The 26936-nt window shown below is 50.8% G+C and overlaps 1 protein-coding gene across 1 annotated transcript in view; it reads left to right on the top strand.

Annotated features, from left to right (window-relative positions):
• Positions 1–26936, top strand: part of OCA2 (OCA2 melanosomal transmembrane protein) — a 107795-nt gene that overhangs the window by 17025 nt on the left and 63834 nt on the right. The window contains exons 7-14 of the mRNA XM_055142743.1: positions 839–921; positions 3289–3442; positions 10870–10941; positions 12272–12337; positions 14327–14383; positions 15544–15668; positions 16383–16521; positions 25181–25313. Of these exons, the coding sequence (XP_054998718.1) occupies positions 839–921; positions 3289–3442; positions 10870–10941; positions 12272–12337; positions 14327–14383; positions 15544–15668; positions 16383–16521; positions 25181–25313 (829 nt within the window). The remainder of the gene's footprint in view (positions 1–838; positions 922–3288; positions 3443–10869; positions 10942–12271; positions 12338–14326; positions 14384–15543; positions 15669–16382; positions 16522–25180; positions 25314–26936) is intronic.

Below are 26936 nucleotides of genomic sequence, written 5' to 3'. Positions count from 1 at the left end.
AGTGGAGAGTCCCCCCCCCCCCCCATGCCCACACCTGCAGCCCACCTGAGTTTCCTTTTCCAGTTTCGGGTATCATGGTGGCAGTAGTCCTGTCCCCCACTTCCTCAGCTGTCTGGAGTCCCTCCCTCGCTCCCTGCACCCCAGCCCCATGAGTGTTTTATGCCGACAGCAGAGGGCAGCCCAGGTTCCTTAGGGACGGGGGTGGGCTGTGGGGCGCAGGTGTCTGCACCGCCATTTTGAAGCAAGAATCGTTCCAAAGAGCTTTCCTCATGCAATGCCTCCCGCTCTTCTTCTGCACCTCACACAGTGCGCATGCGTCTCTCCCCGCATGCCGGATGGATTCTCATTCTCAGATGTTCCCCAGGAGCACAGCGAGAAGCTGAGCTTTACCACCCTCATCCCATCTTCCTTTGGGGGCGGGGGTTTGAGCCATACCTGGCAGTGCTTCGGGGCCATTCCTGGCTCTATCCTTGGGATCCCCTTCAGTACCGGGGATGGAACCCTCACGCCACCTGTGGCCGCATGCAAGGCCAGCACCCTCCCCACTTCAGCCCTGCTCTCCTTTTTTTTTTTTTGCTTTTTTTGGGGGGGTCACATCTGGCAATGCACAGGGGTCACTCCTGACTCTGCACTCAGGAATTACCCCTGGTGGTGCTCAGGGGACCATATGGGATGCTGGGAATCGAACCCGGGTCGGCCGCATGCAAGGCAAATGCCCTCCCCGCTGTGCTATTGCTCCAGCCCCATCTGCTCTCCTGTCTTAGCCAAACACCTCACCGGGAGAGAGAAACACGTGGCGTTTCAGGCTCACCCTGAGTTTGCCCTTTGCACCTCTCAGGCCTCCCGCAACTGGACGGTGTTCGTGAACCCGAGGGGAAGCGAGCGTGCCGTGCTGAGCAGGAACTTCGACGTGCTGAGCCGGTGCGTGCTCGGGGCCCTGAGCAGCGGGACTCAGAGGCGGGGCGTGAAGCAGCCCGGGGGTGGGCTTCGTCTTCAGGGTAGATGGGAAGGCAGCCCAGGAAGAGTCGGGATGTCAGAGCTGCCCGTGGACACAGGCGGTGCTAACTCGTCTCCCTGTCGCGTGTGACTGGGGGAAGCGGATGCGTGTGTAGCTCTAGGCTGGGAACAGAAACGACACAGCTGAGGGAAGTGGGCAGATGGGTGGGTGGTGGCCAGGGTGGACAGGTGGCGTGAGGGCCTGGAAGGCGACAGGCACCCTAGGAGGGAGAACTGGACATGCCGCATTGCAGAGTGCGGGGAGAGGGCTTTCGGGGTTCATGTATGCACACATGAAAGGAGGCCTGGAGGGCCTGAGGCGGGGGGGGGGGAGTCAGCTGGGAGGCCACTCCTACCTGCCAGGCCCCCGAGAGTCCCTGGGTTTGGAGTAACAAAACTGGGCAAAGCTCTTCTGACTCTGGGGGGCTCCCAGGAGAACTAAGGACCTAAGGACTCCTGGGGGCCGGTCCCAGCGGTCCTCGTCAGCGTTAGGTCCCGAGGATACGGCAGTGCCCCCCAAGCCCTCATGTTTGACTCTTTGGTTCCCTAAGAAGCGTGTCATTGAGGCTGGTCCCATGGGAAGCTGGCTGTGCTCCCAGCATCGTCCCGGAGCTGTGGATGGGAGGGAGGGGGTGCGAGGGAACGTGGGGACGACTCTTCCCCTGCATCTGTAAGGACAGTGCTCGGGAGTCCATCTGGGCTGATATTTGAGTTTGTTCGGGCTGCTGGCGGGAAGCAGGACAGCAGAAAGTTGGTGTGGGCCCGGCTCCTTCCCGGGAGGCCCCGCGCCTGCCCCTTGGTCGTGAGCCCGGGCCTCTTCTCTTGACAAGACTGGTCAGGTGGGATCTGGGACCTCATTCGAGCCTGTGACCTCTTGAAAGGCCTTATTTCCCATTGCATCTACTTCCAGCAAGTGGGTTTCAAAACCAAAAGACAATTTATTCTAGGAGAGATAGTACCGTGGGGAGGGCACTTGTCTGCACACAGCTGACCCAGGCTTTGTTCCCGGTGCCCCACAAACTCCCCCGAGCACTGCCAGGAGTGATCCCTGAGTGCAGAGCCACAAGTCAGCCCTGAGCACCACCGGGTGTGGCCCCAAACCCAAAAATAAAGTAACATAAAATGATTTAAAAATAATTGTATTATATTGATTGAAACGGTGCACTGCTGTTTGTATTGTTTTAAATAGACTGATGCCATGTTGAAGAGACCTTAATGTGCTCACCTACTACCAAAACCTATAAATTAAATCATTTGTATTTACAAAAAAAATAATTGTATTAGAGTTTAGGTAACATGGGCGTACGTGTTAATATCTATGGAATTGAGGCATGCATTTCCTGCACCTTCACCGCCACGGAAGTGTCCCCGTCAGCTCTGGTCTCCTTCTTCCTTCTGGCAAGCTCCCACTGTGGGATGACCGAGTCCAGCCAAGGCGACAGTTTGTCGCCTTCTGAGCTGTGGGCTTTGCTCTCCTGCACCCCAGGAGAGGGGTCTCTGTGTGTAGACATCTGGTTCCTCACATTCTTGGGTGCCAGTGAACTGGTTCCGGTGCCAAGGATGCCCAGGGCAGACCCACTGGGTCCTGGCTTCTGACCCATGGATGAAACAGGGGTTCCTGGCCTCCTTCTTCTGGGTCAGCTGCCAGCACCTGACACTCGTCCACTCACCAGGTGGTGCTTGCACACGCACAGGGTGGGGAAAAGGTGCTGGCAGATAACAAAGATCCCGATGGGTTACTGCGAGCTCTCATTGGCTTTATTAAATAGTTCCTGGTCTCCCCTGTGGAAATGGAAAATGCAGGGGGCCGGGGGAGGGTAAGAGTCCAGTGGTTTAGGCATTTGCCCTGTGTGCAGCCAACCCAGATTCGATCCCCGGAATCTGTATGGTGCCCAGAGCTTGCCAGGAGTAATTCCTGAGTGCCAAGTCAGGAGCAATCCCTGAGTATTTCAGAGTGTGACCCCGAAACGAACAAACAAAGCGGAGGGTGCTGTGGAAAGCCGGCCTTGCGTCTAAGTGCAGAGGAGACACCGAAACAGTATCTTTTGTTAGGTTCTGTGGGTGAGTGGGGCTTTGAAACTTTGAGTGCCCCCACCCTGAGAACCATTCGTGTGAATCATGTGACTTCCAGTTTTACCTGGCCTGGACATCCAGGATGGGGCAGGCGACGGGATCAGTCATCCAAGGCCAGAATGATCCAGTCACGGTTTTGTCATGAAGTTTCCACGAAAGGCCCGAGAGCTCGGGATGGGGAGGCCCGTCACCTCCTCCAGCCTCTCCTCCCTTCTGCAGGGACACAGTTGCCATCAGCGTCCGGGCCTCAGCCCAGCAGACCTCGGTGATTCCCCTGCTCATGGCCCACCAGTTCCTCCGAGCGAGCATCGAAGCCCAGGTGACCACTGCTGCCGTCATCCTCGCTGGGGTTTATGCGCTGATCATATTTGAGGTAACTCACGTCTGTTCCACTCGGTCCCTCTGGGCCCACAGTGTATGCTCGCTCACTTCCTGGGGGCTTCGTCCACTGCTATAGTGTCACCCTCGGGTCACAGAGACAGACCAGGGGTGAAGGCACTTCCCTTGCGTGCAGCTGACCCTGGTTCCATCCCTGGCACTACCTATGGTTCCCCAGCAATGGCCTCTGAGCACAGAGTGAGGAGTAAACCTTAGAGCACGGCTAGGTGTGCCCTCCACCCCCCAAATAACAACCACCCAATGTCCCCTTGCCAACTAGGTGGCAAATGATTTATACTAGAATATTTGCTAATTCATGTTGGGAAGAAGAGCCTGGGGTTTGAGTGGCCTCTCAGAGATAGGCTGGCTGAGGTTGCTCAGTGGGCTCCGTGGTGACCCCAGGGCCTTTGCTGCAAATGGTGCAAGGTCCGCTACGAGGACTGTGCCTGCCCTGTTACTCAAGTTATGTTGTCAGTGCACTTTGTTTTGGGGTTACATTTGGTATGTGACTGAGCTTTGGGGTTACCCCTGGCTCAGTGCCGAAAGTGGGTCCCGGGGGTGCTCAGGGACCATGCCATGCCAGGGACTGATCAGGGCGCCAACATGCCAGCCTGCACTCTCCGCTGCCTGCCCAGCCTTTCTTCACCCTCCCACCCCGTATTTATGAATGAGTCCTTTCGTGTGGGTGCACTTTCCCCGCCCGATGTCATTCACGGGAGACAGGGTTCCCGCCAAGAATGCAATTGAAAGTGATGAATTTAATACATTCAAATGGACTTTAATCAATTTGATCAGTCATTTCATTGTAATTAAGAAAACACAGGCCAATGTGAGTTCATTCGCTATTATCTTATTAATTTTATCGTGGTGGCCCCTCGGGGCCCTGCTCAGGCTGGATGGGCCCTAAGCCACATCCAGGGGTGCTGAGAAGCCCCATGAGGACCCACCCGGGGCCTGGAGCGAGCAGGGCCAGGGCTCTGCCACTCGAATCACATCCCTGATCCGCTGATTTGTTATTCAAAAGGATCCTTAGTTATTCAGGCATGTGTTCATTTTCTGTATAATTCTGTATAATTGCACATCCTTTGAAAATGACACGATTTGTGAAGGCTTATAATTAATGCTTTATTAATTAATGGCTGTTATTAATAGCCATTAAAGAAAAAAGGCCTTGTTCCCTCCCAGTAGCCACCCTGAGGCTAGGCAAGTCTTGTAAAGGCGCCACTTCTACCCGGCAGCTACCAAGCCCTCCAGGTAAGGGGATGAGATGCTCTGGGCACCCCCAATGCCCTATGAGTAAGTCAGGTGACATGCTGTCCCCCCACCCCACTGGCCCCTATCTCTGGTGCTTCAGCTGTTAAAGCTACGCCTTTGCTTGCAATGATAACAGATTTGCAGCTGCAGCAAAGACTCATTCAGAGAAGCCCCATTAGCCTTCCTGGACCCTGAAGCTGACCCCTCACTCAGCTCTGCTCAGGAAAGCGACATTGCCACAGTCCACAGAGCTGACTGAGCCTTCAAGGGTCATGTGCACACGTGTGTGTGTGTGTGTGTGTGTGTGTGTGTGTGTGTGCGCGCGAGCGTGTGTCTCTGCTGGGGGGACGGTGCAGCTTTGGTGCGGTTATTTTGGGAGCGTTCTCCAAGCAGTGCTCAGGAGGCCTGGGATGGGGCTCCCAGCGGTGCCAGTGCACCGGCTCAGGGAACCCACCCCTCTGGGACTGCACCTGGCAGGCTGGGGGGACCACCACCATAATAATGACAGTGGCTGTGCAGCCTCGTGAGACCACCACCATAATTAAGACCTGGGCTGTGTGGTCACCGCAGGCTCCCAAAGCCCTTCCCGGCTGCCCCTTTCCCTCCTCCATCCTCGTTGGTGCGGGCAGCTGCCCACCTGCTCTCCTCCCAGCCCTCACCCCTGTTGTTGCACCGGTGTTGGCAGTGGAGGAAGAACATGTTCCATTTCGAGTCTAACCGTGTAGGCAGTGGAGGAAGCGCACGTTCCATTTTGAGTCTAACCGTTTCTCACTCAGCTTCATCTCCTTGTGGCTCTTGCAGGTGGCTGCCCGTGCCAGGAATTCATTCCTTTTTCATTGCTGGCACTTCGTAGGGATGTGATTGCTTGAGCATCCTTCCTGTGAAGAAATATTTGGGGCTATTAAAAATGACCACCAAAGGCAAACGACTTCCTGATTCATTTGTTTGTGGGCCACACCAAATGGTGCCCTGGGCCCCTGGTCAGCTGGGTGTGCTCTGGTGACCTGACAGTGCTGGGGCTGAACTGGAGTGCAAGGCAAGGGCTTGACCCCCGTACTGTCTCTCTGACCCTACCACAAGCACTTGATTTTATTTGGTCTTGGGCTACACCTGGTGGTGCTCATCAGGGGTCACTCCTGGTGGTGTTCATGGGGCCATAGGGATGCCGGAGATGGTCAGCCACAAGCAGGCAAATTACCTACCCTTTGTGCTATCACTCCAGCCCCTGCCACAACTATTTTAAAGGGTTTTAAAAAACATTTAGAATGCTTCTTTTAACGCTGATTTTGTTTGAAAAAAAATATGTTCTACATAGATGGCTGGAGCGATAGCACAGCAGATAGGGCGTTTGCCTTGCACACAGCTGACCCGTTTGCCTTCGATTCCTCCGCTCCTCTTGGAGAGTCTGGCAAGCTACCGAGAGTATCCCGCCCGCACGGCAGAGCCTGGCAAGCTACCTGTGGCATATTCGATATGCCAAAAACAGTAACAACAAGTCTCACAATGAGAGACGTTACTAGTGCCCCCTCGAACAAATCGATGAGCAATGGGATGACAGTGACAGTGATAGATGGCTTGCAATATTTTCTTTCAGTCAAGTTGATATTTTTTCCTTTAACAAATGTATTTTGGGGTCAAATAAAACTCTTTGTCTAGATCTATATTCCAAAGTTCTTCTCATGTTCTTTTCTAAAAATTGGTGATTAACTTTTCATATTTAAGTTCATGAACCATTTGAATTCATTTCTGTTTAAAGTGTGAGACGCAAGGGGACTTTCATGATTGACCTATGGGTGTCGTCTGCTTCGTCACCTTTATCAACACACGGACCCTGGAGAGACTTCTGCATTCTCTGATCTGTTTAATTCATTCCTGTCCTTTCCTCCACCTGTGCTACATCATTTGCAAACATACTTTCCTATCATGTGGTCCTCTTCCTGTGGTACTTTAGAATCTATGATGTGATACTTTAAATTGTCTTTCAACTTATTAATATGAGTGTTTGTTTATTTTCCCTTTGATTTATTTGTAATTTACCATCATACAGATCATGTACAGGGTTTGTTAAATTCAACCTAAGTATTTACTTTCCTTTGGAACAATCATAAGTGGTATTGTGTCTTTAGTTTGGTTCCATTTTTTCATTGGTACCATGACATTATACCATGAAAGGCAATTATGATTCTTGTTATGTTGATCTTGTATCATTGGTTGAACTTGAGACTCATGTTTGGAGTTCTTTATTTCTCTCTCTCTCTCTCTCTCTCTCTCTCTCTCTCTCTCTCTCTCTCTCATTTCTGGACCCCACCCGGCTGTGCTCAGGACTTACTCCTGGCTCTGCACTCAGGAACTACTCCTTACCGTCTTGAAGGGCCATATGGGGTACCAGTGATAGAACCTGGGTCAGCTGTGTGCAGGCCAAGTGCTGAACCAGCTGTACTGTCACTCCAACCCCACAGTCGGTTTTCTACACAGACAGTCATGCAACAGGAACAATTGTGCTTCTTTCTTAGTAATTTTCATGTCTTCAGTTTTCTTGCTTTATTGAAGTGGGTAAGACAGGTCTGATCTTAAGGGGAAAGGCATCTGCTTTCACAGCAAGTGTGATGCACTCTATGAGACGAACATTATATTTTTCCCCTTAGTATAGAGAAGTGTTGTTTTTTTTAACCATAATTGAATGTTAACTTTTGACATAGTTTGTCAGTGACCTTTTGGGTCTTATTTGCTTTTCTCAGTTACCTGTTTTATATGTGGTTTAAATTGCTATATACTGTCTATTCTTGCATAACTCAAAGAAAGGAAATATCTCTTTCCTTCTTTTCCTCATCCTCCTCTTTCTTTTTCTTCTTTCTGGCTTTTGGGCCTCAGCCAGCGGTGCTCTGAGCTCACTCCTGGCTCTGTGCTCAGGGAGCACTCTGAGCAATGCTCAAGGGACCTCTGTGTGCTAGGGATTGGACCAGGGTTGACCGTGTGCGAGGTGAGCGCCGCGCACCCAGTACTATCTCTCTGCCCCGATTTGCTGCTTCTGCTGTCATTCTCAGCAGGCAGCTTTCCTCGCAGGGACTCTGTGGCTTTGACATGTGGTGCTCTGGGTTTTGTTCCATGTTTTCTAGAGCTTCACTTGGACCTGGGGATCATTAAGGAATTCCCGAAGGCTTGTGATTTTCTTATCTTCTTGTTTGCTACTAAGTTATCAATTCTGAGTCAAGATGACTTCTAAGTTTTTTGGAAAATTAAAAAAAATTTGTTGAAAAATATTTTCATCATCCAGGTCTATGCTCTATCTTGATGAATGGGTTTAAAGTAGTGATTTTTCCCCAGGGTTTTGTTGTTGTGTTGCTGAAGTGCCTCACTTGCCCTTCGAGCATGTTCCCCCTCTCTGTTCCTTTGCCTGCCTCGTTCCACTCGAGAGAAGCCTGTGCTCTCTCAAACAGGTCCTTCTCCCTCTCTCGCCCCTCGAAGCTTTGTAAAAAAGCTTCAGTAAAAACGAGTTTGCTTTCACCGAGCACTAAAGTGCAGGTAGAGACTCATAATCCTACCAGGAATTTACGTGGGCATGCTGACGGGCACTGCGGCTGTTTGAGCCATGGTTTACTTGACTGTGTGTTTCTGTCTTTAGTTTTCCCCCTGAGCACAGCCGGCTGAGATCCAGAAACCAGAGAGAAGATAGAGAAAGACGAGGATGAAGAGGAGAAGGAAAGAGAGATTTCTTTCCCTTATTTTGAGTTATGCAAGAATAGCCAGTATATAGCTTGAGTCTTGAGCTTCTAGAACTTCCGCAGGGACCCCCCTTCCCTCAGGCCTTGTTGGGGTAGCCCCGAAGCATTCTTAGCTCCTTCCTAAAGGTGCAGTTGGCTTCGGTGGGATCCCGGGGTTCTCTCAAGCTTGGGTGCGGTTGGAGCTGCTTCCCAGGCCCTAGACTCTGCGTTCTCAGCCGTGGCTCCATCCCTACCCGGGAGTCCTAGGGACTCGGAGCCTGGGGGACCCCCTTTCCCCTGCGGCTCCCAGCAGCCAGACCCACGGACAGCGAGGGTCCCCGGCCCCTGGTGGGCACAGCATTTTCATGTTGCAGTGAGTTTCTCGTGCGCTCACCGGCCTGGAGCTGGGTCCCAGGCCTGAGGGCGTCCCCTGAGTCTGTCAGCGCCAGCCTTGCGCGCCCAGTTTGGGTCTGAGCTTGCTGGTGTAGGCTGCTGGGGCATCTGCACTGCTCCAGCCTGGTGACAAAGTCAGGTTAAGTTTTTTTTGTCTTTGTGGGGGGCCAGAGCAGGGTGGGATCATGTTTGCTGGTTCTCAGGGGGTTCCTCCCAGCTCTGTGCTCAGGGTTGTTCCAAGCCCTGCCGGGGTGGGGCACACGGTCCATTTTTTTTAAAAAATTGTTTTCAAGGAGTTCTTCACAGTAATCGATTGTATTCAATATTTCAGCACCAATCCCACCACCATTACGCCTTCCCACCATTATTATTTTCCACCATTATTTTGAATTTTCCCACCGCCACCCAAGCCTGCCAAAAAGTGAGATGCTAAATAATTTATTTTGTATTGCTTGTTATGAATAATTGACTAAAACTGATCAAAAAGGTTTCCTGAGAGGAAAGTGTGTGAAAACTGTTGTATCTCATCTTGGAGCCATTAAACCCCTGTATGAGAGATCACTAACATGTTGTTAGAGTTTGAGTCTAACAACATAGATATGTATATATATATATATCTACGTATAACAACAAGTCTCACAATGGAGACATTACTGGTGCCTGCTCGAGCAAATGGATAAACAATGGGGTGACAGTGATACAGTGACAGTGATATATATATAATATACATATATTATGTGTATATATATGCATATATTTTTTAAAAATCAAGATTGGTTGTCTTCATCTGCTTCATGAGCGGAGGGGAGAAGGCAGGTGGGACAGAGAAGGGATCACTAAGAAAATGATGGCTGGAGGAACCAGTTGGGATGGGAGATGCATGCTGAAAGGAGATAATGGACCAAACATGATGACCTCTCAGTGTCTGTGTTGCAAGCTATAATGCCCCAAAGTAGAGAGTATGGGGAATATTGTCTGCCATGGAGGCAGGGGGAGGGTGGGAGAGGGGAGTATACCTGGGATATTGGTGGTGGGGAATGTGCACTGGTGGAGGGATGGGTGTTTGATCATTGTGAGATTGTAACCCAAACATGAAAGCTTGTAACTTTCTCACGGTGATTCAATAAAATTAAAAAAATTTTTTTTAAAAAAGATTGGTTGTCTTCAACCTTACACCCTATCGAATGTGATGTGCTACTCTTGGTATATCAGTGGCATAATCAAATACTAAACTTTTTCAGAGGGTGCTAGACTTGGAGTTAAATTTTTTCTTTTTAAACTAGATGGTGATCCTGGGTCCAGAGGCATCTCTGCAGAATGCTGTTCTCTTCCGAGATTCATGTGTGTGTCTGGATCACGGCTGTTAATGCATTTAAAAATGACATTGTCCATTTTTGTAGGAGGATTTCTGGGAACAGAATCCTTGGGCCATTTGCTTAGTGACTTTGAAGGAAGCCATCAGTGTTTTCCTTGGTGACTGCACCCTCCTGCCTCTGCCGGTGATGTCCCTTGTCCCCACAGACTTTGCCTTCCTTCCTGGCCTGTATGAGCCATGAGGGCTGATGAGTAGGACAGAAGATACTCTGGTGAATCAGAGAGGACAGTGAGGCCACTCTGGACTGTCCAGCGCTGCTCCCTTGATCTAATAATAGTCTCGGTAATTGGGAATAATTGATTTCTCTTGGGGCACCTACGGCCCAGTGGCCTGGGAACTGTATGGTGCATGACTAATGACGCTAACTCTTGACTTCTCAAGGACTTTCTTGAGCCTGACTCCTCCCTCTGTGGCGTGTGCCCCCTTTCCCAGGACACAGAGCAGCTGTCCTTAGAAGGTGCCTGGTGGGCTCACGGGCCCCTGTGGTGTCTGTGCCTGAGACAGCAGTATCCAGACTTGTCACTGTCAGTGGGTCCCTCACAGATGGCCACTGCTGACTGGGCCAGCTGGTCCCTCACAGATGGCCACTGCTGACTGGGCCAGCTGGTCCCTTGCAGATGACCGCTGCTGACTGGGCCGGCTGGTCCCTCGCAGATGACTGCCAGGCGCGGGACGCATTTCTCCTCTCTTCCCTTCCAGATTGTCCACAGAACACTGGCGGCCATCTTGGGATCCCTGGCGGCATTAGCGGCACTGGCGGTGGTTGGTGACGTAAGTTGTGACATTTTAGACCCTATGGGCACCACTCTGAAAAGTCACACTCCGAGGTGGGCCAAGAACTAGGCACGGGCAGGTGTTTGCCAGTCCTTTGAATATACTGTTTCCAAATTCCCACATGAGCTGTGCTCAAGACAGAACTCACAGACTGGACAATATTGAAGAGTGTTTTCCACGTGTCACATGCATGCATACAGGCATGTACACACATGTGTAAACAGAAACATGCATGCAGACTCACACAAACATACATATATAAACACAGATACACACAGATACACATGTGAACACACAGAGGCACATGCACACAGACACAGCTACATGTGCAGCACACAGATACACATGTACAAGCACATGTGCAAATGCTCAGCTGTATATGTGCAAAATACAGATACATGTGTACAGACACATGTGCAAATGCATAGATACACACATGCAAAACAGGAACACATAGACCGAGTGTACAGACAGACAGACAGACAGACACACACACAAATACAGACATCTCTCTATTGCTCCATGCTGGCCCAGGTGTGGGCAGCCCTTGGAACGGGAGTGTGGTGACCTGGCCCAGTGGAGATCGTAGGGGGATGTGGGGGACAGTTTCTTCCTCCTTTAGGAGACTCCCAGTCAAGGGCTTTGGGAGCAGGTCCTCGTGGGGTGTGAGATGGTCCAGTGGCCCATATGCGGGGATGCTGGTGGAGGGAGGCCCAGAACGGACACTGCAGGACGCTATGGCTTATTCTGAAAACTGCTCTGCATGGCTACTCCAAGATTGAGAACTGGACCCAGGAAGGAAGTGGGGCCCATCTATCCTTAGTTGCTATTAACTAATCTGTTTTTGAATCGAGTCGGAATAAGCCCATGGCACTCCTCAAAGCCTAAGACTTGTGCTGAGACTCGCCACTGTTTGACTAACCAGGAGGGCAGCACGGCTGTGCTTGTTTCGAGCCAATGTCGCCATGGCCACTCCTGGGGCCCTTTCTCTCTTCCCACAGGGTTCTCTCCATCCCTGCCCACTCTCAGGCTTGTTCCAGGGGGTCAGCTGACCCCTACCCCAAGGAAGGCCCATCAGACCTACAGGGAGTTCAGGACCGGCTTTAAGAAGCCGTTGCCCATGGCACGCATTGGCTTGGCATTTGCCACCTCAAGGACAGGAAACATTTTTTGGTGGGGGCAGAATCTTCTTGTTTGGGAGCTAAGTGGCGGGGACAGCTTTGTGCTGGCCCACTAGTGAGCTTGTGATGAGGGGCACCCAATTTCCTGGCCCCACGCCAGGCGACAGAGCCCAGGATGAACGGGCAAACCTGTGTTTTGATTGCAGAGACCCAGCCTAACCCAAGTGGTGCAGTGGATCGATTTCGAGACGCTGGCGCTGCTCTTTGGCATGGTAAATGAAGGGGGCTGGGCGCACCTGCCACGGGGTCCGAATTCCATGAACGTTAGCCAGGGCTTGGCTGAGAAGGGCTTGTTCAGGTCTGACTCATTTCTCCCAAGGAGCAGGGGGGTGGCAGGTGGGCTGGCCCTGTTAGCTGGAGCATCTCAGCAGAGCTCCTGTTCTGACCTTGCAGTAATCACGCCCGATGCTCTTGAGTCGCCACCTTCCCCTTCCCAGGCAAAGTGGAATGTGCCAAACAAATGAGTGCCGCTAAGTGCCACACAAGTCAGTGATTGGCAGAGGGGTTCCGGGGATCCAGAGGGAGCAGCTGGGCGTGGGCCAGTGATGTCCAGACGTGGTCAGGGGCTCCTGGGCTGTGCATGTGCCAGCCTGTGGGGAGGAGGTCAGGTGCACCAGTGCACAGGTGTGGGGCAGGACGGCTGGTCTGACTGCACTAGAACAAGTGGAGCCTGGTGACTGCCTGGATAGCCGGACGGCTCCCCAGAGCCCACCGGAGTGGAGGGCCAGCAGGAAGGTTCTCCTCCCTGGTCTAGAACACTCCAGCCTCCAGCCACAGCGGGCAGCCCAGACCCAGGACTCTTCTCTCTTCCTTAGTTTTGTTTTGGGGCCACACCCGGCGGTGCTCAGGGCTGAACTCCTGGCTCTGTACTTGGGGATCACTTAGGTCTCTGTGCTCAGGACTGACTCCTGACTCTGTGCTCAGGGCTGACTCCTGGCTCTGTGCTCAGGGTTCACTCCTGGGTCTATACTCAGGACTGAATCCTGGCTCCGTGCTCAGGGCTGACTCCTGGCTCTGTGCTCAGGGCTGACTCCTGGCTCTATGCTCAGGGCTGACTCCTGGCTCTGTGCTCAGGGTTGACTTCTGGCTCTGTGCTCAGGGCTGACTTCTGGCTCTGTGCTCAGGTATCACTCCTGGTTCTGTGCTCAGCTCCTTTAAGCATGACCAGGTGTGGTCCCCAAAGGCAAAACCAAACCAAAAGATAAGCCCCCAGCATCCCCTCACGTGAGCCCTGCCCATCTGAGGGTTTGGCTGCAGCCACCCAAGCTTGTCTTTCTAGGTGAGGCAGCCTGAAGGAGTCCACAGTGGCGTTTAGAGGGTCATCTACAAGACCTTGTTTCCCAAACTCTTTGAGCTACATTTTTGAATATTCTGATCTAACTTTCCGAGGAGCAGAATGTTCTGGGGTGAGGGCAAGACAACTGAAGTAGAGGTTTCAATGTTTTACATTTTGCAAGGTTAAACTGCTCCTAAGAGATGATTCAGAAACCAGGATTTTCTGCCTCCAAGTGCAGTGCAGGGGCCGTTTCCACCCGTGGGCATGAGCTTAGGAAGTTCAGGCTGGTCACGAGCCTGGTGGGCCCATTTGGAGTCTGGGACTTCCCGCTGACTCCTGCCCGACACAGCTCATCAGGGGAGACACCATGAGGCAGACTGTGCGAGTCCAGGGCACGGCTGTCTGTTCAAACTGGCGTGACGGTCCACTGGGCGATGTTAGGGTGCAAAACTGGGCCAGTGTGAAAGTCTGAAACATTCCATTGTTGCTGGTGGGGCAGTGGGTGCTGCTGGAAGCTTGGGGCTGATTCCATCCTGGTGTCTGGCCCCAAGGCTTTTGCCTTCACAGCCCCGTTTCCGACTAGACCACAGAGCACCATGAGCCCTTTGCTTGGGGGAGGACCGGAGGGGTTGATCAGGTGCCCGATATGACCCTGGACTCTGGGTACAGACCCCCAGACTCTGGGCACAGACCCTGGGACTCTGGGTATGGATCCCCAGGCCCTGGGTACAGGCCCCCAGGCCCCTGAGTACAGACACCCAGACTCTGGGTATAGACCCCTGGACTCCTTGCACAGACCCCCAGCCTTTGGGCAGCAGCTTTCAGGGTGCGAGTGGGAGGGTGCCCCAGGGAGGGAGCAGGGGGCTCGGGCCCGCCTCCCTGGATCAGCTGACTGCTTCTTGGCTCCTTTTCTCTGTCCCCTTAGATGATCTTAGTGGCTGTGTTTTCTGAAACTGGATTTTTCGATTATTGTGCTGTCAAGGTAAGTTTGATGTAGATTTTATTATGTGCTAATAATGAGCCTATATTCTTTTTTCAAAAAATTTTTTATTAGTGAATCACCGTGAGGTGCAGTTACAGACTTACAAACTTTCGTGCTTGCGTTTCAGTCTTACAATGCTCACTACCCATCCCTCCACCAGTGCCCATTCTCCACCACCAATGTCCCAGTGTGCCTCCCTCCTCCCCCCACACACCTCATCCCTCCCACCCCGCCCCGCTTCTGTGGCAGGGCATGCCCTTTTGGTCTCTAATAATGAGTCTATATTCTTAAACATATACTTAGTAAATCAAGTCAATGCTAGGAGGATTATTTGGTTACTGGGCTATAGAACAATCCTTGTTTGCCGTAGGTTTTTTTCCCCCTCTTTTATTCAGACACCTGATGACCGCAGTAAGGGCTTTCAGGCACACGGTGTTCCCCCTCCAGGCCCACCCTGTGTTTTGCCTCCTTTGCTAACTGCCATTCCCTGGGCATCTTGCATACCACGGATGACTGACCTTCTGATTTACGGAAGCTCCTCCGGTTCCATCCATGTTGCAGCAAATTGTTTGGTTTCATCATCCTTGTGACTGAGCATGTTCCACCGTGTCTATATGCCACAGCATCAGTGTCCACTCTGTCCCTGGGCATTGGGATGCTTCCCTAGCCTGGCCGAGTGCCACAGTGACTATCAGCATGCACACATTGTATGTACTAATTTTTCTGTGTATGGAGGGAAAGAAATGAACAGTAACAGTAACAGGGAACCCACCATTTAAAGCAAATGTTTTAGGTCCGGGCTGGAGCGATAACACAGCGGTTGGGCGTTCGCCTTTCACGCGGCTGACCCATGTTCGATTCCTCTGCCCTTCTCGGAGAGTCCGGCAAGCTACCGAGAGTATTGAGCCCGCTCGGCAGAGCCTGGCAAGCTCCCCATGCGTACCGGATATGCCCAAAACAGTAACAATAAGTCTCTCAATGAGAGATGTTACTGGTGCCCACTCGAACAAATCAATGAGCAATGGGATGACAGCGACAGCGACAGTGTTTTAGGCCCTGGGGTGAAAAGCCAGTGGGGATGTGCAGGCCCTAGTCTCGGAGTCCTGAGGAAAAGGTGCCTCTTCCTCCTCCCAACTGACCCTGGGTTGTGTGTGTCTCAGGCCTACCGACTATCCCGGGGCAGGGTGTGGGCCATGGTCATCATGCTGTGCCTCTTCGCGGCCATCCTTTCTGCCTTCCTGGACAACGTCACCACATCGCTCCTCTTCACTCCTGTGACTATAAGGTATGCAGAGTGGCCTGTGCTGGGCTCCTGTCTGCTGGTGTGCCTGGGCTGCAGACTGCCCTGATGTGGCTGTGACTATGACTGTAGCCGTGACTGTGACCGTGGGTGTGGTGATGGCCATGGTGGTGATTGTGGCTCTGGCTGCAGCTGTGCCTGTGGCCATGACTGTGCCTATGGCTGTGGCTGTGCCTGTGGCCATGACTGTGCCTATGGTCATGTCTGTGACCATGGCTGTGGTCATGGCTGTGGCTATGGTCTTGGTTGTGCCTGTGGTCATGGCTGTGGCTATGGTCTTGGTTGTGCCTATGGTCATTGGTTGCGGTTGTTGTGGTCATGGTCGTGGCTATGACTATGGTCATATTTTACCCTCTGCTCTCAGCCCAACCCTGACTTGAAGGCAGCCAGGGCCTTCCCCCCACTGGGCACCGCACACAGTGATTGGGCTCCCTCCTGGCAGGGCTCTGGGGGCAGAATGGGGACATTTTCATGCCATTGGGCAGAGGCCGTGGGTTTACTCTCAGAGGAGCGAGTGTGTGTTGGCAGCGGCTGTAGCTGGTTACATGCTTTCATCTCTGTGCGTGCCCCCGTCTGCCACAGGTGTGTTTGTGTGCAGATGTGTGCATGTATAACCATGTGTGTGTGTTTCTCTCCCATAAAAGGGGTCCTAGGCGTCCATGGTGGAGGGCATAGTTTCTCTTCCTCTGTTTGTGGCAGGTTATGTGAGGTCCTTAACCTGGACCCCAGACATGTCCTGGTTGCCGAGGTGATCTTCACCAACATAGGGGGTGCTGCTACTGCCATCGGGGACCCACCAAATGTCATCATCATCTCCAACCAGGAGCTGAGGAAGATGGTAAGTGCTGGCCCACCTGGGCCTCGGACCCTCTGGTGAAGGGCTGTAGGTCATTACAGGGACCCAGTCACAGGCCAGGGGCAGGAAGGGATTTCAGTCTACTCCATTCTCCCGCTGAGAAACGTAGAGAAAATGATTGAATAGGATCATTGTTTCCACCCTGGCATATTATATTAATAAGGGCAATGGTTTCTTCCAACTAATATTAAGAATAGGGATGGGGATATGACTCAGAGATAGGGCAATGTGTGTTTCTCTGTTTGACTCTTTATGCCATAATCTACCCCCCCACCCCCAAGTACCACTTGGTGTGGCTCTGGTGACCCCAGAGAACCCTGGCGTGTATACGGTGGTCCCCAAGCACTGACGGTCCCAGACAGGACTGGAGTACCAACCTGAGCACTGAGATACCAGACCTGGGTGTTGGGCAGAGTGTCACCAGGGGGTTCTCTGGTCCTCCCAGCAGCTATAAAGAGAGAAAAAGGAAATGAGAGTCAGAGAGATAGTACAGCAAATAAGGTGCTTGTCCTGCTTGCGGCTGATCCTGGTTTGATCCCTGACATCCTGTATAGAAGCACAGAGCCAGGAATAAGCTCTGAGAACTCTGCTCACAAAGGGAAGTGAAGAGTTGCAGAAAAATATAAAAGAATAAAACAATCTGTCCCTTCTCCCCCTTCCAAAATTGTGGTGGACCCGTTTACTGATGAAGAACTTAGATTTTGTTTTTAAAATGGTCTCTGGAAACTCTTTGAAATATCATACAATGTTAGGTAGTTATTATCAGACATGCAAAGCAGGTTTTATATCAATAAAGTATAGTAGGGAATCGTAAGTAATTTTGATCCAATGCAATGATGAAAAAGAAACAAAAGGGGAAAACTAAAAGAGATAAAATAAAACAGACTTGTGAAATTTAAACGTAACTGTATGAATGACCCTATAAAATACAAGAGAATAAACATCCCAGTTTAAAAGCAGGGTTTGAGGTGAGAGCGATGTCTGCCTTCCAAGCAGTTAAGTCCGCAGCACCACTTACTAGAACCCTGCACTCCATCAGGAGTGATTCCTGAACACAGAGCAGGGAGTAAGTCCTGAAATAAGCTGGGTGTGGCCCCAACTCCCCCACCCCCAAAGAAGGGGTTGTTAGAGCAATCAAGCACAGTTCAACTGTATTCTACTTACCGGTGCTTCTAAAGGCGCAAACTGGCTAAATGTAGAGGAATGGTCAGTGACCCATCAGATGGAGGCAGGAGGGTAATACTAGTGCCAGGAAAAGGAGACTGGAACAAGGAACCTTCGGGGGAATAGAGGAAAAGGCATTTCATAATGGTCAAGGTGGTTTCATAAAGAGGCCATGGCAACACAGTTAATTCATGCAGCTAATGTGAGAGCTCCAGAATACAAGAGGTTTAAATTGATAGGGCCGAGAGCTTCTTTTCAGTTAAGCTGGGCTTTCCAACAGACATTTTGAAATAACAGATGAAACCAAAAGAATGTCTAAAAATTCATTAGTATTTCACTACTTCATTTAACTGACAGAAAAAAATCCCACCCCAAAGAATAATATGTATTCTTTCAAAGCACACATCAAACATGAACCAAATTAGACCATATTCTGCACCATAAAACAAATTGTGACATAGTTAAGGCAATCTAAGTAATGCAATCTATGTTCTTTGTTGAATTGGCACTGTTGAATTAAGTGAGAAAGATATTTGGGAAATGCTCAACTAAATTTCTGGAAACTACACACTTCTAAATGATTGAAACTGAAAATGTAAAGGATTTTAAATTGGATTATAATGAAAAGAGAGCACAAAAATGCATGTAATTCCTTTAGAGTAAGAACCAGCAGACTTTTTCTGAAAAGGCCCTGGAAGCACCATTATGGACTTGTGAGCCATTTGGTCTCTGTTGCAGCCAATCAACTCTGCCCCCGGAGTGGGGAGGCAGCCTTGGACTGCCACTAGGGCCCAGCATGTCGTATTCCAGCCTGCAAGTGTGATTCGCTGGTCTCTGCTGGAAAGCAGCATTTAGAGGGAAATTTATGCCACTAAATACCACGACTGTAAAAGATGAAATGTCTCAGAGCAGTGATCTCAAATTCTGTCTAAGAAGCTATAAAGAAGAGAGCAAATTCAATTAAAAGTATTCCAGAAGAAACAGGCAAGAGAAGACAACAGAATAGCCACGGAGAAAAATCAATGAAAGCAGAAGCTATTTCTTGGAAAGGGCCAATAACCCTGAGAAATTTCTGACCAGACTGATGAGGAGAGGACAGAGAAAACAGGAAGGAACTGTTTGGCGGAAGAGGCTGCGACACCACAGACAGTGAAACTTGCTCGGAGGGTGGTGTGGAGACTGGGCCAGTGAATTTGAGAACTCGGGTAAAATTACAATGACCCTCGAAGATACACTTTACTGACCTCACACAAGATTTGTACTCCATGGCCCTATACCTATTAAAATTTAATTCGGAGTTAAGAATATTCCCACAAAGAACAATGCACACATACACACAAATACCCATTTTAGAAGGAAGAGTACTGTGTACCCCAAAGCATTACAGCCTGTTGAAGAGGAAAGAAGCGTTTCCTGTTCACTATGGGGGCCTGGACACCAGGTAAAAATTTAACTGTCACCATGCATTTGTTTTAAACATAGCTGGAAATAGAAAACAGTTTGGAAATCCAGTTTAGCAACCTATAAAATGGATAATATATTATAAACAAATGGAATTTATTCTGGTAAGGGAACACTGGTAGATTATTTGGGAAAAGAAAACAATTCTGTTTATGAACAAACTAAATGGGGGGAATCCATGTGATCATCTCAAGAGATGCTAAAAAAATTATCCACCATCAGGCACTAATACAATGTAACTGGAAAGCAGAGAAACTTGCCAACTGAGAGGGGGCTTCTAGGGAAAGGCCAGTACCATGCTGGCCGCTGTCCTCGCCACCTCTGTGTTACCTCTGACTGGAGACTCTTGCTGGTAAAGCAAGAGAAGGAATTCATGGCATGTAAACTGGAAAAGAGGCAGCCTTTAATTGCAAAGGACTTGATTGCCCATGTAGAGAAATTTAAAGAAGTCTCAAAACACTTCTAGGAATAGTAAGTAAAGTTTGCACTTGTGCAATACAAGATGAATATTCAAAGTTAATTGTGTCCTATATTCTAGCAAGGAGCACTAGAATACTGAAAGTGACGTTTTGTTGTTGTTTGGGCCACACCTGGAGATGCTCCGATTTACTCCTGGCTCTGTGCTTAGGGGTCACTCCTGGTGGGGCACAGGGGATGACTATGCATACAGGTAGGGTGCCAGGGATATAACCCGGGTCTGCTGCGTGCAAGACAACCACCCTACTCATTGGACTACCTCTGTGCCTCTCCGAAAGTGCTGTTTACACAGTGTCGTGGGCAGAGTGAATGGACAAAGCCTCCTTGTCCATAACGGCAGTTCAGGAACATTTGCAACCCGTGGCATGCACATTTCTGCTGTTATTTGTGCACTCATCAACATACCGACCTGGAAGGGAAATAGGTTCTAAGACAAAAATGTGCTGTGAAATGTAAAAGAATATTCACGAAGGAAGTTGAATGCTTGGCATGTGACCCATAGGTTCTTCCTCTGCTTACCTTGGGAAGGTTCTAGGGCTTTGGGGCAGGGAGCCTGCCAGGGCCAGCCTGTGGCCATTTTCCAGCCCCTGCAGTCTGCAGTACAGCTGGCATCCTTGCCCCCCCCCACTTGCCAATAGGCTGGGGGGGGGTCTCTGGCTCCTTGGAGAGTATGCCAGCTCCATCCTGCCTATTCTAGGGGACTCCCACCCTCAGGTGAACACAGCTATTCAGCCAGCAGAAATATCTGGAATAATGCTCGAGGGCACCCCCTCTGCTTCTCAATGGTATCTCATAGGTCAGAGGGGGCGTCTCCCTTACAGGTTAGCGTTGCAAGCATTAGAAGATTCTTCCCACCATATCCCTTATTCGGCTGTGCATGCTGGGCCATTTCCCAGGGCTTTCCCACCTCACCCAGTCGCTGTGCATGCTGGGCCATTTCCCAGGGCTTTCCCACCTCACCCAGTCGCTGTGCATGCTGGGCCATTTCCCAGGGCTTTCCCACCTCACCCAGTCGCTGTGCATGCTGGGCCATTTCCCAGGGCTTTCCCACCTCACCCAGTCGCTGTGCATGCTGGGTCATTTCTCAGGGCTTTCCCACCTCACCCAGTCGCTGTGCATGCTGGGTCATTTCCCAGGATTTCCCACCACACCCAGTCGCTGTGCATGATGGGGCATTTCCCAGGGTTTCCCACCACACCCAGTCACTGTGCATGATGGGGCATTTCCCAGGGTTTCCCACCACACCCAGTTGCTGTGCATGCTGGAATGTTTCTCATGTCTTTCCCACCATGGCCCTAGTTTCTGTGCATGCTGGGGCATTTATCTCATTTTCCACCACAGCCCAGACACTACATCCTGGGATATTTCTCACGGCTTTCCCACCAAGCCCCATGTGTTGTGCACTCTGGGGCCTATATCTTCTCCTCCAGACATTTCCCTCTGTTTGCTCAGCTGCCAACTTGGGTACTGCAAGATTCTGCTGGTTTGCTATGTCTCTCTGTCCACTTCCTCTTCATCTTTGCTGCCACATCCTCCAATATCTGTGGGTTTCAGAGTTATGTTTTTTTTTACTCTTTTATTACCCTTTTCCCCTCCTTAATCTCTGTTCTTTCGCACAGTAGATGGTTTGCATGACATACTTTGGGTTCACACACCTCCATGGCTCTGCCAGGAGCGTTCTGTGCCCCATAGACCCTCGTGTGCCTGGGTCTCTCTTTTGTATGCTGGACAGACCCTTAATAGGTCAAATCTCTCTTGCCGGTTATCACCCCCACTCAGGATGTTTACAATTTTCACGGATGCCTGTAAGAGAGTGATTCTGGATGCATGCCTTGGGAGTGATTCTGAGGGGGCCATCCCCATCTGTAGGAATAAGGAGATGCTTGAGTGTCCTCAGAGTCCCTATTTGCAACCCCATGGGGGGGAGGAGAGCGTTCCCCCTTCTGCACATGGGTTCGAACCTTGCAGTACAGATTTTGTTAGACTTAGCCATGAGGCCTACTCCCTCCAAAAGTGCCCTGCGTTACAACAAGGGCAAAATTGGCAATATAAAGGTCATTGTGCTTCCCACATATGGGAGCCTGTCCAGGAGAGAAGAACCACTCCTCTTAGGCACAGGTGTTAGACCCAGTGGAGGGGTCTGGAATAACCTGTTCTGTATGGGCAAACAAGTTCTGGGTGCCAAAAATACCAGCTCTGGGCCCTGAGCTAATATAAACAGGCACTAGCCCCAAATAAAGGGGGTGGTAGGTAGGTGCCAGGAAGTTTGAGTCAGCTCCCATGTTCTGAGCAAAATATCTGAACTGTCTCCTGGAGAAAGGAGGAAGGGGACTAAGTAAGAATGACATAGAGCTGTGAGTGAGAGGAAGGTTGGGTCACTACCCCACTCGCCCCTATAGGAGTATCTCGCATGCCACCCATGACTTGGCTGGTTCTCCGGCCTCTGCTGCCTGCACACTGCACACTGCACTATCTGTGGCACAAAAAGCCAGGAGGGCGAGTGCAGGCTGTGCTGCCACAGGGCTCAGGAGCACTGGCCTCTGGGCCATCTCCCAGGGAAACAGGCTTTTTCAGGGTTAGTCCTAGGGAAAATGCCTTAGGATCCTGCAGAGAGGAGGATCGAATCTAGAGTCTTGGGGCAGAGTACTTATGGGTGACTGGAAGATGGAGACTAAGAAAAAGATGTCTCAGAACATACCCTGGAGGACTGGATGTGAGCCTCAAAGCCCAGGTGAGACCTTCCCAGGCTTCTTATACTGTGGTTAGGTTTCATGCCCCTCTCAGGCCGCTGGGACAGGAAACGAGCAGAGACAGCTCTTTGGGGTTGCCAGAAAAGAACCTGACTCTCTCAACTGTGACATTCCACTCTCTAGGGGAAAGTGAAGCTCACAGAGAAGGGAATTTGGACAGACCTTTCATCTACCTTAAAAACAGCCATGCAGTGCTGGTCACCTTCTAACTGGTGGGTGGATGCCCATTTTATCTGACAGGGCTATAGGACTAGGTATCCGGAAAGAGAGAAACAGGTAACAGAGACCTCCAGTCTGGCATGCTTACTGCTCTTCTGCTGTATGTGTGATCCCGGACGTGCCCCCAAATGATGTAGGTGAGGCAGAAGTAGCGGCCGCAGGTTCTATGTTCATTCACGATTCTCAAGTTCATTTTTATTCTTGAAAATATTGAATAATAAAGATGCTCAGATTCAGAGTTGGATGGTAGGAGTTTATTGGAAAGTAGAAGAGAAAAGAGCAGGAGCTCCCCAAGTGGGGAGAAGCTTAATATAGGACCGAGTTAAAAGCAAGGGTTTGTGTCAGCCTTTTAAAAAGCCCTTTGCATCAATCAACAAATATCACAGAGGATGTGGGGAATCTGCAGGGTGGTCAGGCTGATTTGTCTTTCTGGCCACCTCCATTAGTTTTGTGACTGCTAGTTCTGGGACAGAAGAATGTGGTCCTGGGGAACTCCAGGAATGTTAAAGATAGAGCCTTGGGGATGAGGTGCGGTTGGACAATGGGGAGAAATGGAACTGTTGGTGAGGGGAAGCTGTGGGCTCCCCTCTTGTTGGCAAGGGGAAACTGAGGTTTCCTCTTTCAGGACCTTTCAGGGTTTTCACTAAAAATGTTTCACTAAAGTGTTTAATAGTACAGCTAAGTACTTCTTAAGAATTTCTTTTTCTGTTTCAAAATTCAAGAGTCTCTCTTGGCTCAAACCATGCCCCTATAGCCCAGTTAACTATTTTGACTTGTCACGTGCTAGACCGAAAGCCTGATCTTTACAAATTGGTGGGCCAGGATTTCTGACAACCTACCCCGCCTCCCCCCACCCACACTCCTTAAATACAAGTCATTTATGAGACTAAATGTTCTATTCTGATTCCAGGAATTCTTTTTTGGTTGTTTTACATGCAGCAACATTTGACCAATGACACTGTCAAATAAAACACCGTGGAAAGTTAATTGGAGTCAAAATAAAAACCATGTCAAATAAGAATTGGCAGGGTGAAGCAATCAGCGTCTTGCAAGAATGGGTTGTGTTTAAATGCTGTTTGATGTAAATGTGATGTGGTTTTGAGAATAACAAAGGATAGGCGTTTAGGGAAATAGAGCGAAAGCCAGGAGGTGCCCATGCAAGCTGAATTGCTTTGTGTAAACATGAGTCCCACCTCTGTGCCAGGGCAGTGAGTGTAGAGAACTCCAGCTACCTTTTCTGACATTATTTTCAAGGGCACCCATTGGACATGTAGGCAATTCAGAGATTTCAGATCATGGTCTACAGGGAAACCTAAGTGTTGACACACTTCATTGATAATGGCTTCCAATTGGGTTGATTTTTAGTGAGGTCATGGGATAGTTTCAGATCTTCTCTGGAACTCAGGAGTAAGTGAATGTTAGTGGCCAGCAGTCAGCGTTGTCCAGGGGTCAGCCCAAGACCTTTGCAAGGTGACTCGTGCCTAGGGCCTGGTCCCTCAGGGTTGTCACCAACAGGCTCAGGGACTTTTACTTTTTCTTTTTCTTTTTTCTTTTTGGGTCACATGTGGCAATGCACAGGGGTTACTCCTGACTCTGCACTCAGGAATTACCCCTGGAAGTTCTCAGGGGACCATCTGGGATGCTGGGAATCGAACCCAGGTCAGCTGCGTGCATGGCAAATACTCTACCCACTGTGCTATCACTCCAGCCCCCGGCTCAGGGTCTTGTTACCCACCATGTTCTGTGTGGGCCCACCTGTCCCAGCCCGGCCCCTGCTGCTCTGGGTCGCTGACCTTCCTCTGACAACTTCTGTGGCATCATGACACTACAGAAAGGCCTGGAGTTCTTGCCAGTGAGAAGCCAGTTTGTCACGGCTATCTTCTGGGGGACAGAGGCCTCATCTCGGGGGCCCAGGGACCGCCAGCACATGCCACTGGAAGAGTCAACACAAGGACATAGAAGAACAGAACCAAGCAACGATGCTGCTGACTTAGTGCTAGGCAAATCAGCCACGTGAGGGCTTTATCCCCAAGGGAACCCTTGGGGGCTGGTCTTAGAAAATAACTCCCACACCCCGCCAGGCAGGCAAAGTAGGCACGAGGGGCTGCAGGACTCCTTCCTGGGATCTGGGACCTGAGGGCTGAGAGGGGCGTCTCAGTTGCCTTTGTCCTGGCGGTCACCAGAGCCCTGTGAGAACTGTGACCCTTGGCTCTGAGGAGGGCGACAACAAGGCAGGAATGCAGCGGGGTGCTGGCGACAGTCACCCTGAGTAGGTGGCTCCTGACACTTGGTTTTGTGTGGTCTCCTTGGTGCCCTACAGACAGGAGGTGCCAGTGCTTGCTGGGGGCACTGCGCCCAGCTCAGGACTGGCTGCCAGGGTCTGTCTTTCCTGCAACCCCCCCCCCCCAAAATTGTGCATCTTTCTGGTTAAGAACGGTCTGTTTGGGCAGTAAGAACTGTCAGTGCTTCCCGGACCATAGTGAACCTCGGGCAGTGGTTCCTCTGGGGCTTCTCCTGGGGCTCCGGGTCCCGCCCGAGTCCTCTTCTCATTCCTCCTTTTCTCATTCCAGGGCCTGGATTTCGCAGGATTCACAGCGCACATGTTTGTGGGCATTTGCTTCGTGCTCTTGTTCTCCTTCCCACTTCTCAGGCTTCTCTATCGGAACAAAATGTTTTATAACAAGGAGCCCAGTGACATAGTCGGTGAGTGTATGCTCCCCGGGTTGGGCGTCCAGTCTTAATGCCAGAGTATTCTTTCCCAAGGACAGTTGTGCTGAAAAGGTGGAGGTTTACCACACATCGGGGGGGCCTGGGCTGCTGGAAGCTTGCTCGCTGAGGATGACGGGGTAGTTTAAGGACATACCCTACAGTTTGCATGGTCTCTAAACCACGTGCATACAATGTGCATTGCTCCCCGCAGACTGCCATGTTTTTGCGCACCGTGGTCTGAGATTAATGAGTGCAAAGGTGGCCACATGACCCGGCGCAGGGAATAACACCAATCAGTAGTGAATTGCTGAGCCTGTGTGGAATTGGCGCGGCCCTTTATGGCTTTGCTCTCTCCTCACTTAGTAGATTATTTATTTATTTATTTTTGCTTTTTGGGTCACACCCAGCGATGCACAGGGGTCACTCCTGGCTCTGCACTCAGGAATTACACCTGGCGGTGCTCAGGGGATCATATGCGATGCTGGGAATCGAACCTGGGTTGGCCGTGGGCAAGACAAAAGCCCTACCCGCTGTGCTGTTGCTCCAGCCCCTAGATTATTTTTTGTTGGGCTCCTCAGGCAGTGCTGAGGAGGTTGGGCCCCTCCACCTGGGACTCTCAGCCAAGGGGGCATCAGATCAGCACAAGGGCCAAGGATGGTGCAGTGCCTGGGACTCCAGGGCAAGTCTGATGGTGCTGGGGCCTCCTGGGGAGCACCCAGTGGTGCTCCAGAACCATGTGGGCGCTGGGAACAGCACCTGGGTCGGATCTGCGCTCACCATTCTGCTATCTCCCGCTTGGTAGGCTTTTCCCGAGCCGCTCCGTGGAAGTATCAGACTTGTCAGTGTGTGTTGGACTGGGTCGGGCAGCAGCGCCCTGAGCTCAGCGGGGCGGGAAGGGAGAAGCCGTGGAGGTGGCCGGGGCAGCAGTGACATGCCGTCCCCTCTGCTGCGACTGGGATGTTGGTCTTCATAGGCTCTGTCCGAGTTGTGTGTCTACCTCTTGCATCTTCGCTTATGACTTGTTAAAGCCTAAGGCAGCCGGGTGGGGTGTCTGATCAGTAGACAACGTTGCAGGGATTGACCCCACCCAGAGGGCAGTGGGGCGGGGCCAGGCTCAGGCCACACGCCCTTGTTCTGGACTGTTGTACACAGGACAGGCCTGAAACAGCCACTGTCTTTCTTTTCTTTCTTTCTGTCATCTCTCCTCTGCTTTCTTTCTTTCTTTCTTTCTTTCTTTCTTTCTTTCTTTCTTTCTTTCTTTCTTTCTTTCTTTCTTTCTTTCTTTCTTTCTTTCTTTCTTTCTTTCTTTCTTTCTTTCTTTCTTCCTTCCTTCCTTTCCCTTCCTTCCTTCCTTCCTTCCTTCCTTCCTTCCTTCCTTCCTTTCTTTCTTTCTTTCTTTCTTTCTTTCTTTCTTTCTTTCTTTCTTTCTTTCTTTCTTTCTTTCTTTCTTTCTTTCGTTCTTTCTCACTTTCTCTCTCACTTTCTCACTTTCTCTGTCTGTCTCTCTTCCTCTCCCTCCCTCCCTCCCTCCCTCCCTCCCCCCTCTCCCTCCCTCTTTCCCTCCCTCACTCCCTCCCCTTTCCTTCCCTCCTTCCCTCCTTTCCCTCCCTCCCTCCC

Source organism: Sorex araneus, chromosome 6, assembly GCF_027595985.1.
Source record: "Sorex araneus isolate mSorAra2 chromosome 6, mSorAra2.pri, whole genome shotgun sequence".
NCBI classification, from domain to species: domain Eukaryota; kingdom Metazoa; phylum Chordata; class Mammalia; order Eulipotyphla; family Soricidae; genus Sorex; species Sorex araneus.
The sequence above is the reverse complement of the archived record's forward strand: the minus strand, read 5'-3'. Positions and strand labels throughout refer to the sequence as shown.